The sequence below is a fragment of the Dromiciops gliroides genome, chromosome 2 (assembly GCF_019393635.1).
Source record: "Dromiciops gliroides isolate mDroGli1 chromosome 2, mDroGli1.pri, whole genome shotgun sequence".
NCBI classification, from domain to species: Eukaryota; Metazoa; Chordata; class Mammalia; order Microbiotheria; family Microbiotheriidae; genus Dromiciops; species Dromiciops gliroides.
This window is the reverse complement of record NC_057862.1, coordinates 650,149,623-650,169,483: the sequence shown is the minus strand read 5'-3', so window position 1 is coordinate 650,169,483 and position 19,861 is coordinate 650,149,623. Positions and strand designations below refer to the sequence as shown.

General features: G+C 41.6%; 1 protein-coding gene across 1 annotated transcript in view; it reads right to left on the bottom strand.

The window, feature by feature from the left end:
* SPIRE2 (spire type actin nucleation factor 2) overlaps positions 1-18,093 on the bottom strand; it is a 62,489-nt gene extending 44,396 nt beyond the window's left edge. Inside the window, exon 1 of the mRNA XM_043988770.1 lies at positions 17,550-18,093. Coding sequence (XP_043844705.1) covers positions 17,550-17,838 — 289 coding nt within the window. The 5' untranslated portion in view covers positions 17,839-18,093. The remainder of the gene's footprint in view (positions 1-17,549) is intronic.
* Positions 18,094-19,861: the final 1,768 nt, after the last annotated feature.

The window sequence follows — 19,861 nt, the reverse complement described above, 5'->3', positions numbered from 1 at the left end:
CTTGAAAGTATTTGGTACTGGATCTAAAAAGAAAGGAGAAAAATACATAAGAATAGAATAGAAAAGGCAGACCCCTGAGTGTATATGAGATTACAATCATTCCAATGTCTCCCCCATCCTTTTAAAAAATATTTACTAGGGGCAGCTAGGTGGCACAATGGATAGAGTACCAGCCCTGGAGTCAGGAGTACCTGAGTTCAAATCCGGCCTCAGAAACTTAACACTTACTAGCTGTGTGACCCTGGGCAAGTCACTTAACCCCAATTGCCTCACTAAAAAAAAAAAAATATATTTACTTGATCTAGTCATCGCTGCTAGCTATTTTCCAGTAACACTCTGCCCTATCATGTCCAGATTTCTTTTAAAAGCCATCCATAATAGGGGCTTATACTTCCTTTCCTTTTACTTCTTAATTCTAGAGGTTCAATTTCAACTTCATAGAAACTACCACCCTCAAAGTTGCTAAATCTTTTTTCAGTCCTCAACTTTTTTGACATCTCTGCCTTTGACACTGTTGATCCCCCTCTTCTCTTTGATTCTGTCTTTTCTCCAGGTTTTAGTAATACTGCTGTCTCCTGGTTTTCCTCCTATTTATCTGACTGCTCCCTCTCATTCTCCTTTGCAGGATCTTCATCCAAGTCATGCCTTCTAACTTTGGGAATCCCTGAAGGCTCTCTTTTGGATCCTCTTCTCTCTCTCTCTATTATTTCACTTGGTGATCTCATCAGCTCCCAAGGATTCAATTATCCTCCTTATGCAGACGATTCTCAGACCTATTTATCCAGTTCAAACCTCTCTCCTGATCTCCAGTCTCCCATCTCCAACAGTCTTTTGGACGTCTCAACAAGTTCAAAATTGATTACATTTTACATCCCCCCAAACACTCCCCTCTTCCAAACTTCCCTTTCAATGTCAAGGGTCCCGCCATTTTTTCAGTCACCCATGCTCACAACTTAGGGGGTGGTCATCCTTTTAACACCTTGGGTGTCATTTACTAACCCTATATATGCAGTCTGTTCTCTCTGCCTTCTTATGATCTCATGCCTGGACTACCAGAGACTGCTGCCTCAAATCTGGAATGCTTCCTATTCCAGTCCATCTTCCACTGATCTACCAACATAATCTTCCTAAAGCACAGGTCTGACTGTCTCACACACATACACACTCACTCACTCACTCGCTCGCTCACTCACTCACTCACTGCCCCCACTCAGTAAACTCCACTGTTAACTGTAGGATCAAATGTAAAATCCTCCATTTGATTTTTAAAGCTTTTTTCTACTTTTGCAGTTTTCTTATGTTTTTACTCTGCTTCTCATTAACGTTTTCTACTTTGTCTTCCCTCAATTCCATGCATTTTTTTGGGGGGGTGAAGCAATTGGGTTTAAGTGACTTGCCCAGGGTCACACAGCTAGTGTCAAGTGTCTAAGGCTGGATTTGAACTCAGGTCCTCCTGACTCCAGGGCCAGTGCTCTATCCACTGCACCACCTAGCTGCCCCCATTCCATGCATTTTCACTGGTCTCAGCTGAAATCCTACTTTTTGCAAAAAGTCTTTCCTGTTTGCCTTTAATTCTAAGGCTTTCCCTCTGAGATTACCTCTAATTTACCCTGTCTGTACTTTCTTTTTTTTTTTCTTTTTTTCTTTTTTAATGAGGCAATTGGGGTTAAGTGACTTGCCCAGGGTCACACAGCTGGTAAGTGTCTGAGGCCGGATTTGAACTCAGGTACTCCTGACTCCAGGGCCAGTGCTCTATCCACTGCACCACCGAGCTGCCCCGTGTCTGTACTTTCTATGTACATAGTTGTTTGCATGTAGTTTCCCCATTTCTTTGAGGGTAGGTATTGTTTTTACCTTTCTTTGTAATCCCACTGTTTAGTACAGTGCCTGGAATATAGTAAATGATTAAAAACTTGCTAACCAACTGACTGCTCAGTGTTAGACAAACCTATAGAAAATTTAAAAGTGGGGAAAAGATTATTTAACAAATGTACTTGGAATGAGCACAGTAACATAATGTTTGATAAACCCCAAAGAGCTTAGCTATTGGGACAAGAACGCACAATGTGACAAAAACTGCTGGGAAGACTGGAAAGTAGTCTGGCAGAAACTAGCCATTTCATTCCATATACCAAGATGAGGTCAAAATGGGTATGTGATCTAAACCTAAAGGGTTATATCATAAGCAAATTAGTGGAGCCTGGAAGAAATTTCCTGTCACATCTATGGATAGAGGAAGAGTTCATGACCAAATAAAAGATAGAGAGGTTCACAAGAGGTAAAAAGTATAATTTTGATTATACAAAATTAAAAAGGTTTTATACAAATTAAGCTAATGCAGCCAAAATTAGAAGAAAAGCAAGAAGGGGAAAGATAGTTACAGTAAGTTTCCTGATAAAGGTCTAATTATATATATATATATATATATATATATATATATATATATACACATACATACATACATACACACATATATGTATGCAACTGAGCCAAATTTATAAGGATAAGAGCCATTTTCCAGTTGATAAATGGTCAAAGGATATGAACAGGCACTTTTCAGAACTATCAATAGTCATATGAAAAATGCTCTAAATCATTAATAATTAGAGAAATGCAAATTAAAAGAATTTTGAGGTACTACCTTATACTTATCAGATGGACTAAGATAACAGAAAAGGAAAATTACAAATGCTGGAGGAGATGTGGAAAAATAGGTATACTAATATACTGTTGGTTGAACTGTGATGAGCATTCTCAAGAATAATTTGGAGCTATGCCCCCAAAACTATAAAACTGCATATACCCTTTGACCCAGCAATACCACTACTAGGTCTATACCACAAAGAGATAAACGGAAAAGGACCCATATGTACAAAAATAGTTATAGCAGTTCTTTTTGTGGTGGTAAAGAATCAGAAACTGAGGGATCCCCATCAATTGGGGAATGGCTGAGCAAGTTAAGGTATATTGAATGCATTGGAATGCTGTTGTGCTGTAAGAAATGATGAAGGGGAGGACCTGAGTTCAAATGTGGCCTCAGACACTTGACACTTACTAGCTGTGTGACCCTGGGCAAGTCACTTAACCCTCATTGCTCTGTGCAAAAAAGAAAGAAAGAAAGAAAGAAAAGAAAAGAAAGAAGGAAAGAAAATAAAAATTAAAAAATGATGAAGTAAATGGTCTCAGAAAAACTTGGGAAGACTTGTATGAACTGATACAAAGTGAAGTGAGTAGAATCAGAAGAATATACATAGTAACAGCAATACTATAAAGACAATTAACTGTGAAAGCCTTACTAATTCTGATCGATAGAATAATCCACCATAATTCCAGAAGATTCATGATGAAAATGGCCTCCAGAGGAGAGAAGTGATGGGCTCAGAGTGCAGATTGAAGCATATTTTTTTCTCTTTCTTTTTCCTGTGTTAAAACTTTTTTTTTTTTTTTGGAATACAGCTAACGTGGAAATATGTTTTGCACGATTTCATGTGTGTAGTGAGTATTGCATTTCTTGCCTTCTCAATTGGTAGGGGAGGGGAGAAAGGAGGGAGAGAATTTGGAACTAAAAATAAAATAAAATTGAATTTTTTTTTTTTTGGTGAGGCAATTGGGATTAAGTGACTTGCCCAGGGTCACACAGCTAGTAAGTGTCAAGTGTCTGAGACTGGATTTGAACTCAGGTCCTCCTGAATCCAGGGCCGGTGCTTTATCCACTGCACCACCTAGCTGCCCCTATAAAATTGAATTTTTTAGAGACCCGAATGCACTTAGGAAAATTAGTTGGTAGTTTGATGGGAAATGGTTTTAGAGCCACCTTTCATATGACATACCTAAGTGACTTTCAGCTGGATGATCCCTGAGGAGACAGACCAGTCCAAGGAACTGATAAGATCTAGGGAAGTGCCTAGAAAGTGTTGACACTTAAAGCATTGAACTAAATTAATTTGGAAAGAAATGTTATAAAGTAAGTTTTATTGATATTCAAAAAAGTTGTATTGATGTTCAAAATCATGTCATAGGGAGTAGACCTGTGATTTCCTTGGTGTAGGGAATTCCTAAGTGAGGAAGTACCTTTTACCAACTCAGGTCAGTGCCTTCTTTAACCTTGAGAATGTAAGTGACGTTTCTTGACAGATAAACTGTGCATATTAGAGACAGGTCTTGAACCCAGGTCTTCCTGGTTTTGAGACCAGCTCTCTATTCACTAAACCTAAAAAAGAAAAAGAAAGAAAGAAAGAAAAAAGAAAACAGAAAGCAGTTTCTGCTCCTTTCACTTAAGTAGGGGCTGGGGAGTTTAAAACAATCCTATGTCATTGTAGTTAAAGATAAAAGCCTTTCACTTGCAAGAGAGAAATACTTGGAGGGACTTCTTTCAAGGCTGGGATTCCCAGAGCAGCTCAAGAGACAAAGCATCTCCCCTGGATCACAAATAAAGGATTGAGTGTGGATAGAGAGAAAACTAACTCAGCCAGTAGAAATAACTTCTGCCTAGGATATGCAGCTGCCAAGACCCAGAGACAGCACCGATCGCTTCAAAAGACCAGACAAGGTTGCCTAATTAGGCATTGTGGTAAAGAAAAAGCCCTGGACAAGCCCCAGAGAATCTGGGTTGTGGTCTTGGTTCTGTAACTAACTTGCTCGACAGCCTTGGCCAAATCACCCGCTTTCTCTGGGCATCATTATTTTCATCCATAAAATGGAGATATCCAGTTCATCTGTCTCACTGAGTTGTCAAGATCAAATAAAGTAACGGATATGAAAATACTTCATAAAGGATAGTCTAATATGCAAAAGAAAGGTATTATAGTAGTAGACTCATCAGGGGATACCTAGTATTCTCAGGGATTCTAAAAGGATTTAGAGTTAGAAGGTTCCTTAGGGGGGCAGCTAGGTGACTTGGCAGATAAAGCACCTGTCCTGGATTCAGGAGGACCTGAGTTCAAATCTGACCTCAGACACTTGACAGTAGCTGTATGACCCTGGGCAAGTCACTTAACCCTCATTGCCCTGCCCCCTTCCCCCAACAAAAAGACCTTAGGGTTATCTGGTTCGACCCATTCAACTACAAGGCTTTATGTTAGATACTAAAAATATAAGGACATTCCTTCTCCCTCCCCCTGTAAAAAAAAATACACCCTGGCCTGAAGAAGCTTACTTTCTACTGGAAAGGACTATCACAGAACACAAATAAATAAAAACCAAATAGTTCATGGAGTAAGAGAGCACTGATGACTGAGGAGATCAGGGAAGGCTTCATGGAAGAAGGGGGACCTGAACATAGTCTGCAATGAGACGTAGCAGTTAGAAAGGGAGTGAGTGGAAAGAGTCCTAGACTTCAAGTGAAAAGATCTGGGTTCAAATCCAGTTGTGCTATTTACCACATGGATGACCTTGGACAAACCTCTTCACCCTTCTGAGCCTCAATTTTCTCATCTGTCAGATGATGGGGTTGTATTGGCTAACCTCCAATATCCCTTCCAGCTCTAAATTTATTATCTTATGATTGGAGAAAGCTAGTGAAATCATAGTGTGCATTAAGAGAAGTCGAATGTACAGGACTAGGGGAGGTTGTGGTACTCTTCTACTCTGCCCTGATCAGACCACAGAAAGAGCTCCCGAGTGACATGATAGAAAAGACATCGATCAACGGGAAGGCATCCAGAAAAAGGTATCTAGCATATGAAGGGTATGAAGCTCATACAATATGTTTTGTTTTATTTTGTTTTGTGAGGCAATTGGGGTTAAGTGACTTGCCCAGGGTCACACAGCTAGTAAGTGTCAAGGGTCTGAGGCCAGATTTGAACTCAAGTCCTCCTGAATCCAGGGCCGGTGCTCTATCCACTGCGCCACCTAGCTGCCCCTTGAAGCTCATACAATATGAAGATCTGATGATAAAGGACTGGAGACTGTTTGAGTTGGGAGAAGAGAAGATTAGGGTTCAAGACTGTGTCCAAGAATTTGAAGGTTTGTTGTATGAAAGAGGGACAAAACTTGTTTTGTTTGGGTGTAGGGGACAGAACTTGAAACAACAAGTAGAAGTCACAGAGAGGGAAATTAAGGAAAGGCCTTCTGACACTTGGAGCTATCTAAAAATGGAATGGGCTTCCGCAAGAGAAAAAGGTTTCCCTCATTGGAGGTCTTCAAGCAAAGACTGGATGATCACTTGTCAAAGAAGTGGTAGAGCGATCCTTGTCCAGCCCAAGTAGGACCGGATGACCTGTAGTCTCTTCCATCTACAAGATTCTATGATGCCCAGGGAAGGGAAAAAAACTTGTCCAAGGTCACTCAGGTAGTAAGCTACAAAACTGGAATTCAAAGCCATGTCCTTTGACCCCAAGTGCAGATTTCTATTTTTCAGTGCCTTGGTTCCTGCCGGTCTGTGGGACACCCTGGACAATGAGCACTCTGTGTTGTACGGTCTGGAGAAACTCAGAGAAGAAGTAAGCAGGTGTACAGTCTCATACGCTAACTGTACAGTGGGAGAAGCGGCTTTCCACCTACCCTTGCCTAAAGACATCCTTCTACATCTTTAGCAGCAGGTCACAGCTACACAGTGAACCTGCACCTGGGAGATCTCTCTCACGGTCTCAGCCCATTGAGAAGGGTCAAGGATTAAAGGGCAGGGCTCTTCCACGCACTATAACTCATCACAAGGACAACGAGTGGTTCTTCAGGAAGGGTGACTGTAGGGAATGATATGAGGGCAGAGGAAGGGAGTAGAATTCCTGTAATGAGCTCACCCTGTTTCCAGCACAAGGTATGCATCTGTCTCAGCAAGAATGACTATCATTTGCACTTGGCTCATGCAGAAAACATGTTGTTTTATTCCCACTAAACCACACACTATTTCTTTGATAGTACTTTTTTTCAATTACATGTAAAGACAATTTCCAACATTCATTTTTTTGGGACAGATTTTGAATTCCAAGTTTTTCTCCCTTCCTCCTCCCCCCACCCTCTCCAAGATGGCAAGTAATCGGATACAGGTTATACATAACCACACACTATTTCTGTCTTCCTGAAACAAGTGCAGTAGACAGACAAAGTCAGCAGCGGTGAAACATCCATGCTGAGGAACAACCACTCCAGGATCAAATAGACAATCCTCTGTTTGACATTGAGAGTTCTCCAGAACCTGGCTTCTTCCTGCTCTCCCCATCCTCCTCCACATACTCTATGATCTAAGGACACTCGACTTGTCCTTCCTCACACATGGCACTTTATTACACAATTCTGCCTTTGCATTGGCTGATCCCTGTGCCTGGAATACTCTTCCCCTTCACGCCCTTCATTTGGCTTCCCTACTTCCTTGCAAGTTTCAGTTCAAACCCCAGCATCTACAGGAGGTCTTTCCCAGTCCCCTCCACTGCTAGGGCCTTCCCTCTACAATATCAACTTTCATCCACTCTGTACAATATATCTATCTCTGTACAGTGTATACGTATGTTGTTTTCCCCGCATGAATGTGAGCTCCCTGAAGTCAGTCACCCTCTTCTTCCCTTTTGTATCCCCACACACTATCTGGCACTTAAATACCTATTAACTGACTGAAACGAACTGAAGTGACTTGTTCTAGATAGAGGAAGGGTCTCTAAACCCCCAAAGCAAGGAATCCATAGTCAGAAACCCTGCATGTTTCAAAAATAACTTGGGGGGCAGCTAGATGGCGCAGTGGTTAAAGCACCGGCCCTGGACTCAGGAGTACCTGAGTTCAAATCCGGCCTCAGACACTTGACACTTACTAGCTGTGTGACCATGGGCAAGTCACTTAACCCCCATTGCCTAAACAAAAACAAAAACAAAAACAAAAAACTTGGGGGTGATATTTGCAGTAGCAACAGCATAAAGTGTATAGGGATCTGAGGAACATTAGGCATGTGACTTCTCCTTTCTAAGGCTGCTTCCTTATCTGTAAAATAAGGAAGTTGGATTAGATTATACCTTCTGGCTTTAAATCCTATGATATAATGAGCACTGTCACTCCATTCCCAAACTCTCTCCCTACATATGGCTGCAAACCCATTCCTTTGGGTTAAGGCATTGTCCCTGCTCAGAATGCTAATACCCCCAGCCACTATTAGGCATTAGCATGAGCCTGTGAGGGGCAGCTAGATGGTGCAGTGGAACACTTACTAGCTGTGTGACCCTGGGCAAGTCACTTAACCCCAATTGCCACTCAAAAAACAAAAACAAAAGCATGAGCCTGGGAATTTACTGTTTCATCTATGGCAGCTATCACCACTGTATGAATGGGGCACAGAATAAGTGAGATTTTCTATGGGAGAAGATGGAAAGTCCAGAAAAGAGGGCATAAAAGCAGGCCCTGGGCAACCAACAACAACTTGAGGAACTTGGTACCTGGGTGAGAGGAAAACACCCCCTCCCCCACCAAAGAAGGGTGTCAATGGAATTGGAGGGGGGGGTGGAGATGGACAGCACTTCAGATATACTTTGCCTATTTCACTGGACTGCCTACAGCCCCCACAGTGGTCTAACTTAAGAGACACTTCTAGACGTCTGAAACAGTAGCCAGGACAGTATATACTTCTGTGAGCACTGAATAAAAGCAAATTGGATTGACCTGAACAGAATGCTATGGCCTTATCTGACAAGGATCACTCAAACCAACTTTGCAGGGAAATTCAAAAGAGTCTTTGAACCTATTAAAGTCTTACCAGACCATAAAACTCTTAATGGCCTCACCCACATTTAACTATTTCCACCCTTTCCCTCTTCAAGCCCATGTCACTAGGTTAAGAGAGCACACAACCATGTATCTAAGGCCAATTTCAACCAGAGGATGACCTAGGGAATAGTTGCCTGGGAGACAGGAAGACTTAGGTTTGAATCTGCCCCTAGCACTTATTAACTATGTAACCATGGACCAAGCCATTTAATCTCTCAATCATCCGTCTTATCATCTGTTAAATGGGGATAATAATACTTTCAGTACCTACCTCACTGGGTGGTTGTGGATCCCAAATGAGATAATGAACATAAACTACTTTACAGGCCTAAAAGCTTTAAAGCACTAATCGAATGTCTATTATTATTATTATTACCGTAGACACAAATACACCCCCCCCAAAAAAAAGCAAAGAAAAGACAACAGCCAAAGACAGACCTTGCCTAGTAAAACATGTTAAACCCACTGCCCAATTTCCTATTGGTCCAGCCTGATTTTGTCTAGATTTTAGGCAGGAGTTAATTCACATGGCTAATTAAAATGTTGTCATTCCCAATCTCCATTCTTTCTCATAGAAGGCCTCAACTTTGCCTGGAGGCTAAAACAGCTCTGAAGAGTCATAATGAGTTAATGATCAGAGACAGAAACCCTAATGTTTTCATGCTTTCGATACCAAGTCAACTCTCTGTGTCTCATAACAGCATATTTGCTTAAATGGGGCATGTCCTAGGACAGGACCAACCAGTTCTGAGAGTTTGTAGGAAGTATTTCCACTTAAGGCTACTGTAGGAGAGATGACTTCCACCACCCCAAATAATCCCCGCCATCCTCATCCTTCCCTGACATTGAGTGGAAAGGACACTGGGTCCCCTTGATCTTGACATCCATCTGCATATTCACTAGGAGAGAAAATGAAGGGGGTTTTGTGGGAATTCATTCTGATAATGGGTAGATCTCTCTACCTTATGGGCAGCTGTCCAAAGCAATACAGCAATGGGACATTTTCTTGAGAAAAACTGGCTCTTAGCTAGAGCATAATGAAAATCACATCAGTTATAGTCTTGAAAATGAACTCTACACAGACTAGGGACCTTGATGGCTTAGGAATGCTAGTGCTGGATGGAGCTGGCTCCAATGGGAGGGTCCCCTTCTCTTTACAACTCCAGGACATGCAAAACCCAGGGGCATCAGTTAGTCACCAGGATCCCCTACATCAAGATTTAGGGGAAATAAAGGCATTGACATGTCTTTATGTTATATCAAAACATAATGATGTCCACTCTAACCTCTCTGGCCTTAGTTTCCTCACTTGTAAAATGAAAGAGGTGGAATATATGGATGGTCTTTGAGGTCCCTTTCAGGGCTAGATTTAAGATCCTATCGTGGGGCAGCTAGGTGGCACAGTGGATAGAGCACTGGCCCTGGGATTCAGGAGGACCTGAGTTCAAATACGACCTCAGACACTTAACACTTACTAGCTGTGTGACCCAGGGCAAGTCACTTAGCCCCAATTGCCTCACCAAAAAGAAAGGAAGAAAAAAAAGAAAGATCCTATTGTGCTTTTGTCCAGCAGACACAATAAAGAACTTCAGGGTGGTGCAGTGGAGAAAGCCCTGAATATGGAGTTAAAGAACCTAGATTTGAACCCTATCTCTGCTTTCATGACCTTGGGCAAATTACTTCTCTTCTTTATTTCCTCATCTATAAAATGAGGAGTTGGACTATATGACCTCAAAGGTCCCTAAATCTATGACTCCTATAAAAATATCCTGCCAGGCTAGGCTGATGAGCTAAAGGTTTGAGATGATCAGGATTTAAAGACTCCTCATGCAAAAGTTGGTATTCTATTAAGATGCTTTCACAACTGTTTACCTGCAGAAAATGTGTTTGTTGAATGGACTGATCACCAAGGGAAGCAGTCCCTGCTCAGAGGAGAGAATAAAGCCTGAATACTATCAGTTTTCACATGCACACACCCACAGCATACACAAACATACCTCTATTCACGCAAATGGCCAGCCCACAATGCCAACACCTACCCACATACTTATTGTACAGGGTCCACCCAACATATACAAATACAGATACACCTCCATCTCTCAACTCATCACACAGTCCACCTGCCGTCAAGTCCTCAGGAAGCAGTTTTCTAAATAGAAATGTTGGGTAACAACATTTCTCATTTTTAGGAACACTCATGGTAAGATACTTAGCAACAGACTAGCTTTCTAGCTATATTTCCTTTGTGGTACTTGCTATTCTCTCCCCCAAACTTCCTCCCAGTAATCCAGACCACAATTTTTATTCAAATAACATTTTTTACAAGCAAAACTTACTCAATTTCCCAATGATTTTGTTGGGTTTATTTAAGGCCTGTTAATGAAAGGCAGAATGGTACAGATGAAAGGACACTGTGCCGTTAATTACTTTAGAACTAGAGGCAAGTCACTTAACTCCTCTGGGGTTCAGTTTCTTCATCTTTAAAATAAAAGGTTTGAAGAAGAGAATTTCTAGGGTCCAGGCCTAATACTCTAAAACTATTTTCATTTCTCTTGAATTCTAGCTCTAGTTAAATTCATTTATATTTTCTTTTGGGGGTCTTACATACAAATTCAGAAGGGTTAAGAAAAGCAAAAAATAAAATGGGGCACTGGTATTATTTCCTGACTTGTCCCAAACCATCTTTGGACTTCATCCAAGCCTTTCACTGTTGCTTGGTGCAATTCATATCATGGCCAGTACCTCATAATTGCATTGGGTTGATTTGGTCTGTCTGTCTTGGGTATTGGTCATGGATCCATTCAAGAATCTTCTATTGTCCCTTTTGGTGGATCTTCTCACCATTGAGTCACATGGTTAGGGGAGTTATTAAATAACTTATTATCTTACCTTTCACCCTTTAAACCAGGCATTTAAACCATATCCCCAGTAAAGACTTCTCAGAGGCATGTGTTCCAATCAATGATGTCTCCTCTATTAGACTCCGAGTTCCTTGAGAATGGAGACTGTCTTTCGCTTTTTTTTTTTTTGTATCCCCAGTAATCAGTAATCAGCACGTAGTGGCACAATGAATAGAGTGCTGGGCCTAGAGACAGGAAGACTCCTCTTCCAGAGTTCAAATCCAGTCTCAGACACTTACTAGCTGTGTGACCCTGGGCAAGTCACTTAACCCTGATTGCCTCAGTTTCTTCATCTGTCAAATGACCTGGAGAAGGAAATGGCAAACCACTCCAGTACCTTTGCCAAGGGAATCTCAAATGGGGTCACACAGAGCTGGATACGACTGAACAACAACAACTGGAACATAGTAGGTGCTTAATAAAGATTTTGACAGGATGAGGCCAAGTTGCTTCCTCTTTCATTGGGTTCGATTAGTTTCATCCCCTTCTGGCTTCATAATGCAAACAGAGATCAACAATAGCAAATAGCTTAGAGCTATGAGGAGACACGTGTGAGAAAGCAGCTGGTAAAGGATGAGACAGAGCCATCTGCCTGGGGCACTTGTGCTCTGCCAGGAAGTCCGGAAGCTGTAGACAAGAGCACACCACCTGAAGGCAGGGACTCTGCCAGAAGCATATGCTCAGAACAGAAGTATTCTAGTTGACAAAGGGAGATTGGAGTCAGGAGAAATATCCTTTTATGTAATGGAAGAAATTGTTTCCCAGAATGTTATTTCCTCTCCTCAGAATGCCTGTGCAAGTCACAATCATCTCATCCTACTAATAAATATTTACCTGTGCATTCACCTGAAACAAGGTGCTATAAAAGCAAGCTAAGGAGACACAGTCTCTACCTTTTTCAATTTAACTGCAAATTAAGAGTTACCATAGCAAATGTTGTGGGAGGGTGCTAGTGTACAGCATGAGCTTCTTGCCTGGTCACTGGTCCTCTTCGAAAAATCTACAGGACCTGGAAAGTAGACTCTAGGATGCCCCAGACTCTTGGAGCTCTAGACCCTATTGCAATTTCTGGGGTGGAGACCTGACACTGAAGTGTCATGAATGCAAAGGAACTAGACGAGACTGCTACTGTCAGGAATTGGTGACTCCCTGGCCCAAAAGAGAACCATAAACCAACTCTTAGTGGCCTTTAACAATTATAATGGACAATTATTATTATGTGTAACACTGATATTGTCAAAAAAGGATGAGCTGGGCAGCTAGGTGGCGCAGTGGATAAAGCACTGGCCTTGGATTCAGGAGGACCTGAGTTCAAAGCCAGCCTCAGACATTTGACACTTACTAGCTGTGTGACCCTGGGCAAGTCACCTAACCCTCATTGCCCCACAGAAAAACAACAACAACAAAAAGAATGAGCTACTCTACACATTGCTGCTTATAGAAACACAAAGATATAGGGAAGGTAGGTGAGTTTTAGAGCAGGAGTTGGCAAACCATAATCAGGTGGTGGCTGGAGAACCAAATCCATCCTGTTAACTTTTTTTTTTACAACCCCCTGAGCTAGGAATGGTTTTTATATCTTTGCCATGTTGCTTGGGACACTAAGAGATTGACCTGCCAATGTGTGTGTCAGAGACAAGACTTAGACCCCAATTTTTCTGATGCCTACCTCTATCCCTATTCCTAGTCTCTATCCACTGTGATATTCTGTGTGTACATACACACATATATGCATGGATGCATAATTCTTCATCTGTGATTTCATGTAGAGATATATAGATTATATAGATACTCAGAAACCCAATACTTCCTCAAAGTCCTATGAGATTCCAGCTTTCCACAGTTACAATGGCCAGAAAAATTGACCATGGTGAGACTGAGATGGTAATCAACCTATATGAGCTTAGCTATGATTGATTACCCAAGGACAACAAGATTACACAATCCATTGCCAGGGGAGTGTTGAGAGAGAAGTAGAGGGTGAAAGAAATGGCTATGGCTTCAAGGAAGGTAATAAATTGAACTTTGCACTGGGTAGGCTTTAATTTTTTTTTAACATTTAAGTTGTAAAATGTAGATGAAATCACTGTGGAAATAGATGGAGGGTGGTGGAGAAATCACTTTTGTATTAGGATATTGTATAAGGATAAAATGGAACTAGAGAAAAGAGGGTCCTTTGCCTCCAGGTAATTAAAGGGTATGTAGGCAAAAGAAGCATAATAAAAGTAAAGGTTTAGAGTTGTGTGGTAAAACCCCAGAAAAATAAATTGTAGGTAGGTTAGTGTGAGCAAAGTAGAAAAGAGAGGCAGGGAAATAGCCAGGAGGCAGTACCATATATCTGAGATGAGGGCTGAAAAGTCCAATGTCATCTGTCAGTATTCAAACTTGGCCTACCCTAGAGAGTTTTCCAGTGCCTGCGGAACACAATCCAGAAACCTCACAATGAATAATGGAGGACAGGAATGCTGCAAGTCTCAATGGTATTTTTCTTTCTTTCTTTCTTTTCTCAGCAGAGAATTAGCCAGAACATTATACATTGGGAGCTGTATTCTCTGGAAACCTTAAGATGACCAAAGATAATATCATAAAATTCAGTCACATGTTAATTGACCAGCTGGCATTTAAACAGAAAGCTAACTTTACCTCTGCATTGTGGCTGGGAAGGCTGCTAGATTTAATCCAATAATGAGCCAATTTGGGGATCATACAGTATTAAAAAAAAGGACTCCTGTTAACTTTGGTTGCCTCTGTTGATTTTGAAAAAAAAAACCACCAATAACCCCCAAACCACTCCGTTCCTTAATGTGGGGTTCTAGTACAGGGACCCCCAAAATATCTTGAAGATGCTAGCAATGGTTCAGTTTCCCTATTTTAACAGCAGATTTGTTGGAAATTTCATGGGAGATTTTCAAATGAAGGGTATTTTTATTCTATTAAATCTACTCACTGGGGGGAAAAGTGTTACCACTAACTAGTAGGATGTGGGGTTATTTATCTCCTGAGTTTAGTTTAATTTTTTTATAACAAAAATTACACTAGAAATGTACACAATGCCTTTTAAACCCAGATTGGAAAGTACTCCCTAAGTGAAAGATTAGTACGTATACTTTTAACAGCTTGAAAAAAATCAAGGCCCAAAGGAAAAAAAAATCCCATAATATGCCTAAAGTCAAAAATAAGGATTAAGATAAGTGAATGTAATGGTATATTATTGCAACATAAGATATGAAAAGAATTATCTCAAAGAAACCTAGGAAGACTTATGAACTAATCTAGAGTGAAGTGAGCAGAACCAGGAGAACAATTTACATAATAATGACAATGATTGTAAAGACAAACAACTTTGAAAGATTTAAGAACTCTCTGCTCAACCAAATGACCAACCATGATTCCAGAGCACAAGTGATGATCTTAGCTTAGACCTGCTTAGAGAAGGGAGATGGAGCCAAGATGCAGAATGAAGCACACTTTTTGGATATGGACAATGAGGAATTTATTTTGCTTAACTATGCTTATTTGTTATGAGTTTTAGTTTTCTTTTTTTTCTTTGACATGGGAAAGTTGGAGAGGGAAAATGAATGCTTGTTACTTAAAAACTAAAATTAAATTAAAAAAAAGAAAGGATGAATCTTTATGGAGCAAGTACAGAATATGTTTAGGAATGAAATTGATATAAAAACAAAGGGGCAGCTAGATGGCACAGTGGATAAAGCACCGGCCCTGGATTCAGGAGTACCCTAGTTCAAATCCATCCTCAGACACTTGACACTTACTAATTGTGTGACGTTGGGCAAGTCAATTAACCCCCATTGCCCCACAAAATTAAAAACAAACCAAAAAACAAAGGATAAGATTTTTTTAAAGTTTAAAACCACAAATAATTGCTCTAAAGTTTCAACTGACTCATAAAGTTTTTAAGATAAAAAATAAAAAGTTAAGAGTTTTAAAAAGCTTTTAACCTCACACTCCTATGCAAGATATATTTGTAAAGGAATGATCATATGGAAAGTGAATTTATCTTCCTTGACCTGGGAGGGGCCCATCATTACTTCCTACAAAGTTCAAAGTTCAGATTCACTTTTATTATATTTGAATCTTGAAACCCAACCTATATTTCAAGTCAACATGTACACATGGCACCAACCTTTGGTGTTTTGATTTCAATGTAATGAACTACTTTGTTCCAAATGGATGCAAAGAAGGGACCAATACATTTCAAAGGGATAAGAATGGGCAAAATTGGAACATTACCAGTTCTTGGTGTAATATGGTAGGTGTTTTAAAGGGTCCTGATGACATATACTCAATTTAAAACACCTACGACTTAAACATATCTGGAGAACAATTGTCAGGCTCTTTACCTATGGTCCATAACTAGATAACTCAGAGAATTGGAAAGAATCCCTTTCTCCCCATGGTCAGATTTATTTTACTTGGAAATCATGACATTTTCAGATAAAAGGCACAGATATTACTATTTAGTCTCTTACATGAATTTTCTGGCCACTGTAGACCTGGGGCTGTTTCCTTAAAATTGTCTCATGTTATCTACAGATTACCAGCTATTACCTGTGTCACTTGTGCTTACTAAAAATATATTGGACTTTGTTTAGCATTTCATTAGAGAAGTTTCATCATTACAATAAGTAATGAGTGAAAGATGATCGATCTATCTATGTCACATATATGTGTACAAATATTTATACATCTACACACATACACATGAATTTTGGAAGAGGGATTGTCAGTGGCTTGCCCTGAAATGGTCAGGACACACTCTAGCATGAACCATGAATAGAACAAAGATCTCCAGACTCCCAAGTCACAAAGCCAACCCATTGTGCATTGCCTTAGTTTCATATTGTTCTGTCCCACCTTCCTGAGAGTCTGTCTCTGTTGATTTCTGTAAACCCACAGGTTTCAGTGCTTGGGATATTCTGGCTATCCTCTCTGAAACACACAGAACTGCTTTTGTGTTCCCAAAACATGAGATCAACTTTTGGGACCATACCAACATGTGCCTTATAGCAGTATTCAGGTTCTCAAGGGCTACAAACAACTCATTTTGGAAAGAAAAAAGACCAAGACTACAACCTCAGAATCTTGAATAAACTTGGAGGGGAAGGGAGAGAGACAGAGAGTTAATAGTTACATTTACTTAGAATGACAGATGAAAGACCCCAAAGTTGTGCATTGACTCTAAATGAACATTGTGATTGTTATTATTTGTAATAACAGAGACTGCTTTCTGGGAGTCCCAGGGCTCAGATACTATCCTTCTCTGGTGTTGCAAGTATGCATAGGACGTATTCTCATAGAGTCACTCTACCTTCTCAGTCATCTGAGGGCTGCAGACCTTAGTGGGCCAAGGGGCTACCACTGGTGGAGGGCAAAAGGAAGGAGGTGGGAGACAGGACTCATGTAAGTCTGACACTGTTTCAGGTATTCAATAATCAAGAGTCAAGAGCTCCTAGCAATTTCCCCTTTCCACTCTCCCCACCTTAAAAAAAATCTACATCAAAAGACTTAAGTAGAAGCATTGGGCTCTAATGTTGGGGCTCTTAAGAAAAAAGAAATGGAGCCGTTTTAAAAGCTTCTGCTGATCCATGGTGGTGATGGGGGCAGTCGGAGTCATGCAAAAGACTACTAGAGGCTAGAAGAGGTTATTCTCCTTCCCTACACTCTGGAAATTGGAACTGGATCCTGAAGCACATCCCTGCTCTGTTTCTCCTTCTCTCTGACCTCCTCCCTTCCTTAAGTCTGCAGTAAAGACAGCCCCAAGCCTGTGCCTAATTCGAACTGGGTCTGACGGGAGACACACCTGAAGAAGCAGCAGGGGCAGGAAGGTGATGGAGTAAGGGAGAAATGAATACCCAGGGCAGGGAGCAGGATCTGCATCTGCTGTCCTCTTCCTTTCCAATCCCACCCTCCTCCCAATCTCTAAGGGGAGTACCCATCCTCACCAGCTGAGCCAGGCTCCAGCTGTGCGCTGACCGTCCCATCCTTGTGAAGGAGGATGTCGGCTGTGTCCCGGATCCTGCCCCCTCCGGGCTCTGCCCCGAGCAGCCCGCGACAACACTGGTAACACACGGCCCATGCCTGCTCTTCATTAATCGGCTGTTCATAAGACTTCAGCACCTCCTCCAGGGACAGCTCCCAGGGGTCCAGACGGTCAGAGACCCCTGCCCGCTCTGGTGGGGCTGAGCTGCCGCCGCCGCCGCCGCCGCCACCGCTGCTGCTGGCCCTAGCCATGGCTGCTCCATTATCGCCTTTTGCGAGCCAGGCTGGTTTCCATAACAGCCGCTCTGGGCAGTAGACGCAGCCCAGGAGGAGGCAGCGGGGGAGGCGGAGGCGGAGGTGGTTCACGGGTAGCTCTTCTTTGCTTTGTCATCCTCCAGCCTCGCCCCGCCCTAAAAAGAGCCAGTACAAACCAGAGGAGCCGAGACAGCAGCCTATTGCTGGAGCTTCAGGTAAGGGAGGGGGCGTGAGTGTGTGTGTGTGTGTGTGTGTGTGTGTGTGTGTGTGTGTGTGTGTGTGTGTGTGTGTGAGGGAAAGAAAAAAGACGGGGGGAGAGGCACAGAGAGAGACAGGGAGAGGCACGGAGAGACAGAGAGGGGCGGGGGGAGGAAGAGAGAGAGAGAGAGAGAGAGAGAGAGAGAGAGAGAGAGAGAGAGAGAGAGAGAGAGAGAGAGAGAGAGAGAGAGAGAGAGAGAGAGAGAGAGAGAGAGAGAGAGAGAGAGAGAGAGAGAGAGAGAGAGAGAAACTGGCTGCACTGGTGCACTGTCAGACCACTCACAGTCGCTCACAGAGCTGGCCAACACACAGAAGCTACACATCCACCCATACACAGACTCACACATACACACGGAAGCTGAGACATATTCACTGGCAGATTCACACGCACGCCCACACTCACATTCATGAGGGCACCCAAGCTTTCAGCAGATCTACACTGTAGTGCCTAGCGGGAAAACCTCTGAGAGACTGTTAAGGACTGGGTAAACGGAGAAAATAGAGATTTGAAGGGATGGAACTCCTTTTACCTACTCACTACCTCGGTGACCTTAGGCAAGCATTTTATCTCTCTGAGTTAGTTTCATTGGGCTGTAAAATGAGGAAGTTGGGTGGATGATTTCTAGGGTCACTTCCAGCTTTGGCATTCTATGGTATTTTCTTGGTATTCCACATTTTGTACCAGATCCCTCTGTAGGGAAAGCTTGCCTAGAAAGTTGACCTCAAAGAAGTTTGCAAAAATATAATAAAACCAGTAAGAGACCATCAGGCTTTACCAGATTTACAGGGATTGATTAAGGATTTTTTTTTTTAAAGAAAGAAAAAGAAATGAACCTGCATTAAGCTTATCCTACTATCTGCATGGGAAAATAATGTGGGTACAAAGTTCATGGAAGCTACAATTTACCCCTTTAGCTGCACTTCTTTCAGAAGGGCACACCACAGGATGGGGGATGGGGGGGGAGTGGGAGGGGAGAGTTATATCCACTGTGCACAAGTAAGAAAATCCAAACCTAACATAGACAACCTTTCATTGACATTAGGGTTTTTCCACCAACTGACTGGATCACTGTGTTTCCAAGGCCATAAATGCAACTTGGCAAGAGGAAGCTGCAGTTCAACTTTTATTTTATTTTATTTTTAAAAAGTAAACTTGGGGCAGCTAGATGGTGCAGTGGTTAAAGCACCAGCCCTGGATTCAGGAGTACCTGAGTTCAAATCCGGCCTCAGACACTTGACACTTACTAGCTGTGTGACCCTGGGCAAGTCACTTAACCCCCATTGCCTAAAAAAAAAAAACCAACAAAAAGTAAACCTACATAATAAATATATTATTGATAGTTGAGTAATGTTTCTCTTTATGCAAGCACCTGGCTGGGAACATGTTTTTATTTCTTTTTAAAGAAAATGATAAACATTTTATTTAAAGTTTTGACTTCCAAATTCTATCCCTCCTTCCCTCCCTCTCCCAGGTTGTAAGCAATCAGATATAGGTTATACATGTGCAATTATGTAAAATATTACTATATTAATCTTTTTGATTAAGAAAACTTGAGGGGCAGTTAGGTGGCGAAGTGGATAAAGCACTGGCCCTGGATTCAGGAGGACCCGAGTTCAAATCTGTCCTCAGACACTTGAAACTTACTAGCTGTGTGACCCTGGGCAAGTCACTTAACCCTCACTACCCTACCAAAAAAAAAAGAAAGAAAATTTGAATAAAAGAAAAAAAATGAAAGAAAGTGAAAAATAGCATGCTTCAGTC